A 4,098-nucleotide genomic window follows, 5' to 3' on the forward strand; every position below is an offset into this window, starting at 1 on the left:
GATGTCCTGGGCACCCTGTCCCTCCACCCCCTCCCCATGGAACAGGGACAGGGAGGGAGGACAAAGGTCCTGGAACTGGGGGAGAGCACAGGCTTCCCAGGGCTTAGCCCCAAACTGGGCTGACCTCTAGCCCCAGCCCCGGCTGGTACCCCCTACGTCCCCCCCCCCTCTTCTCACGCAGACACTACCCATTGACTGCAGAGTGGCCACCAGGCCACTACACACAGGCCTGCTTTATGCAAATGAGGGCTTCCTCCCTCACAGTTCTGATTGGTGGAAAGTTTGTCTAGTGGTGATTGGGTGGATACATACAATCCCAACTTAATTTGCTTTTACCAGGTCTCAGGTTGCTAGCTCTGCTTTTCATTCTCTTTATCATCCTACTCTTCAGATCCTGAACTGGGGACCTGGTGCTCCTTCTCCATTGGACACACACAGCCCCACCCACCCGGCCCCATTCCTCAGCACAGACAGACACAGGGAAGGTGACTGCAGTTCACCTTTATTTCTCAGGTTTGAACAATGTGTTGGAGGGGGGGCGGGGGGGTACTGCAATTGTCCCTGTGGGCAGTACCCTTCTGAGGACCAGAAGTGTAGACCTCCAGGGTAGAAGAGCTGCTTTCGCCCTGAGTCCATCGCCGAGAGAGGAAAGGTGTTTGCTTACAGAAGTAACAATCCGGCCCCAACACCAGACCCAACAGCACTTCCCAACATGAGACTGGATGACAAGGACAGTCCAGCGGCCCCTGTGGGAGAGAAGAGGGTGAGGTCTCCGAGGTTCTGAGGCTGTGGTGGACACCCAAAGTGCATATGTCCTCCACTGCTCCCTTGGGACCTGGGTTTGGGGCGAGGCTCCTGCAGGCGGCTGCCCAGAGAAAAGCAGGGACCCCTGATGCGGAACCGAGCCAAGCTGGACACAACAGCTGCCTCACTGTCCACAGGACAGGGTCTGGGGCCATCTAGAAAGGAGTCAGCTCCCGAGGGGGGCGGGTGATGAACGGAGAATGGACTCTGCTCCCCAGGCTCCTCCCAAAGGAGAAGGGTGGCTGAGATCAAGAACTTGGTCAGCCAAGATCCATGACAAGGGTGGAAGAGAGGGCCTGACTGCACTTAGCTTCACGCGAGCACACACCCCCACCATGTCTCCCTCTCTCCCTGCTGCCGTCCTCCTCACACAGACACTCACCCACTGACTGCAGAATGGCCACCAGGCTGCCCGCGGCCACAGCGCCCCCATTGGCAGTAGCCGCAGTGGACATCATTCCGGCTGCCAGGGATCCAGCGGTGATGCCGGCTCCGGTGAAGCCCAGGACACCTAGGACCACGGGCACGGACCCTACTGCGATCGCTGTGGGGATAGGAGCAGGGTTGGCCTCAGGAAAGGCCCCAGAAGGACCACACCCAGCAGGGGAAGTACAGGGACCCAGGAACAGGGGAAGGACAGGGACCCCAAAAAAGGGAAAGAGCAGGGACCAGGGGCCTGAGTGGGGGCCCAGGGCGAATGGGCCTTCTCTGCCCTCTCTTGTCCCCTGACACTAACCCTGTGGGCCACTGTGTGGTCACTGCCCAGGGGCGGTGACCCCACATCACCCCAAGCACAGAGGACAAAGGGCAGCTGCTCTGCTTGGTGGGGTGGGTGACTTCCCTTCGTGCCCGGCCCCAGTAACCACCTGCCACCCCCAGGCTGTGCTGTTGAGCTCTGTCACACATGTCTGAGTGTCACATTTTTGCTGCCTTCAGCTCACTGGTCTAATCACCTGGAACACCTGGGTCAGGGACCAGTCATTCAGGCTATAGCGGGTCGGACACAAACTTGACCTTCCAGGAGGGGTCCAAGCTCCACGGGTCAGTGACTAGTCCTGGACCTCAGGGGCTGCATGTCCTGTGTCCCCCTGGGGTCAGGGGGTGGTAACCTGGGCTCTCCCAACTGTGCCCCCTCCCCAACCGCACAGGGTCTAGACAGCCCAGGGCCCAGGTCCAGTGGGGACCCGCTCCCCACAGGACTCACCTCCAGTGACCACACTGGCAGCAATGATACCTGGAGGGGGACAAAGCACATCTGTGAGCCTCGCCCTGGTCTGTTCCCCGACCTCCACCACCAACGCTGCCTGGTCTCCAGGCCTGTCTGTCCCTGCTTGTCCGCAGCTGCTCCTTTCTGGAACTCTTCCTGGGCTCTGTGACACCCTCTCTCCCTCATGGGGACAGGCCGGACCTGGGCCCCTAAACACGTAGTCTCGTTCTCTCATCAAGACCAACCCCCAGTCCACAAGCACTTTGTAAGGGGAACCAATAAAAACTAAATGACAAAATAACCTCCCCCCCCCCCAAAAAAAAAACAAAGGAAATCAAATACTGCCTCTCTCCCTCCTTAGATATCCGAGCTTCATCTGGTCCACAGAGGCTGATAATCCCCAGAATCACATCACCTGCTGGTCACAAAGCATCTCTCCAACCAGACAGCAGGAAAACATGCTCCCCTTCCAGAAGGTTCTTACAAGACCTGATTCCTCATCAGCCCCCAGGCCCAGACAGCCCCTCTCAGGCCCTCCCCTACAGGGGCCTGAGTCTGGTTCTCTCCATCCTCCCCTGCACTCACCAAATTCAGCTCCAGCCACCTGGAATATTCCTCAGGCACCCAGGGATTCAATCCTCAGGTCAGGGCTAGGAGCAGCAGGGGCCCTTGGAGTCCTGGGGCCCCACTGTTCAGACCCCATGTGCCCTGATCCCCATTCTGACTCTGGGGGTGTCACAGACATTATGTTAGGGAGGTTTCCTTAGTGGGTGGAGCTGTGTGTGTGCTGGAGTTGGGGGGGGGTGGCGCCGCTCTGGAGAGGGTATCAGGGTCCAGTTACCTGCCATTTTCCTTGGGTTGTATGCAGAGGTCGACTCTGCTCCCTGCGGAAGAGAAGAGGGTTGCAGCTATGAGACCAGAGACCCAGACACCCCACAGAGCACCGTGCTCCATGTCCTGAGACCCCCGGAACGCTGATTGGCTGCAGTGAGGGTGTGGAAGGTCGGAGGGAACCAGTCTCAGACCCACCCAGATGAGCAGCACCCACCGCCCAAGGGGCACTGAGCCCGGGGAGGGGGAGATAAACTTGTTACCCCCTTGCGCCTCTGCCCTGGGACCCGCCGCTTCCCTTAGGTGGTGGCATGCTCTAATCCACCAGGATTACCGCACCCCTGGTATATAGGAATATTCCAGGTGGCTGGAGCTGAATTTGGTGAGTGCAGGGGAGGATGGAGAGATGGAGGGAACCGCATTCACAGCCACGGCGATGAACCAGGGAGAGGAGTGATGGGGTCCCAGAGATACCCAGAAAGCTGGACCTCCAGACTCTGCATCCCCAACCTGGCTTTATTTTTGCAGGGGGAGAGGCCCCAGGAACAGACCTGGGGAAGCCTGGGATCCCAGCTCTGAGGGCTCCCGCCTCTGAGGGTCCCCTTAGGCTGCGTCTCCCCCCACTCCAGCCTTCAGGCTGGAGGGCAGCTGGCTCTGGTCATCTTCTGGTTCCAGAGCCTGTGCTCTGAGCAGGTATTGGGGTATGGTGGGTGGCGGAGGCAGAGTTCTGTTGGGGGTCCCGTTCCCTCAGAGACCCACTGAGCAAAGGAGCATGGGGGTCCCTGCCCAGCCCAGCACCGCCGCCACCCCCTGCAGGAGCTCCCAGGACGGTCAGAGGCCCTTACCGAGAGAAACAGAAGAAGCTGGAACTCTTGGAGAGTCTCCTTGGCGCTGAACGTGCAGAAGTGCTTAAATTGGCTTCTGCCCTGGAGAAGCCCCGCCCCGCCGGCCGGAGGAGCCAATCAGAGGGGTTTCACTTTCCTGAGAAATGGAAACTGGGTTTCGGTTTCCTCTGCCCTGGGGAAAGTTCTCTCACCACTTTTCCTCCTTTTACTCTCAAGGGTTGAGAGTCGGGCTGTTGAGAGCAGGAGGCAAAAAATAAAATAAAATAATAAACTGTCACTGTCACTGCCCTCCTGTTGCTCATCAATTTGCTCCAGCGGGCCCAGTAACATTGTGAGATTTGTTATTACTGTGTTTGGCATATCAAATACTTCACAGGGAGCTTGCCAGGCATTGCTGTGCAAGTGAGATAC

The 4,098-nt window shown here is 58.5% G+C and overlaps 1 protein-coding gene across 1 annotated transcript; it reads right to left on the bottom strand.

The window, feature by feature from the left end:
• Positions 1 to 485: 485 nt before the first annotated feature.
• On the bottom strand, positions 486 to 3,755 carry LOC130041901 (interferon alpha-inducible protein 27-like protein 2). The gene is made up of 5 exons (XM_056134180.1): positions 3,688 to 3,755; positions 2,853 to 2,895; positions 2,009 to 2,038; positions 1,187 to 1,348; positions 486 to 746 (listed from the first exon to the last, which is right to left on the bottom strand). Exons 2-5 carry the CDS (start codon positions 2,857 to 2,859, stop codon positions 661 to 663), a joined length of 285 nt encoding a protein of 94 aa, XP_055990155.1. The 5' UTR covers positions 2,860 to 2,895; positions 3,688 to 3,755; the 3' UTR covers positions 486 to 660.
• Between the last annotated feature and the right edge of the window lie 343 nt (positions 3,756 to 4,098).

The sequence above is a fragment of the Sorex fumeus genome, unplaced genomic scaffold (genome assembly GCF_029834395.1).
Source record: "Sorex fumeus unplaced genomic scaffold, SorFum_2.1 ptg000098l, whole genome shotgun sequence".
NCBI classification, from domain to species: domain Eukaryota; kingdom Metazoa; phylum Chordata; class Mammalia; order Eulipotyphla; family Soricidae; genus Sorex; species Sorex fumeus.

Bases quoted from the DNA above. Each gene is read 5' to 3' on its own strand.
- LOC130041901 (XM_056134180.1), bottom strand. The intron at 1,349-2,008 runs GTGAGTCCTGTG...CTATCCCCACAG, and splicing joins TGCCAGTGTGGTCACTGGAG to CGATCGCAGTAGGGTCCGTG. The intron at 747-1,186 runs GTGAGTGTCTGT...TCTCTCCCACAG, and splicing joins GGCCATTCTGCAGTCAGTGG to GGGCCGCTGGACTGTCCTTG.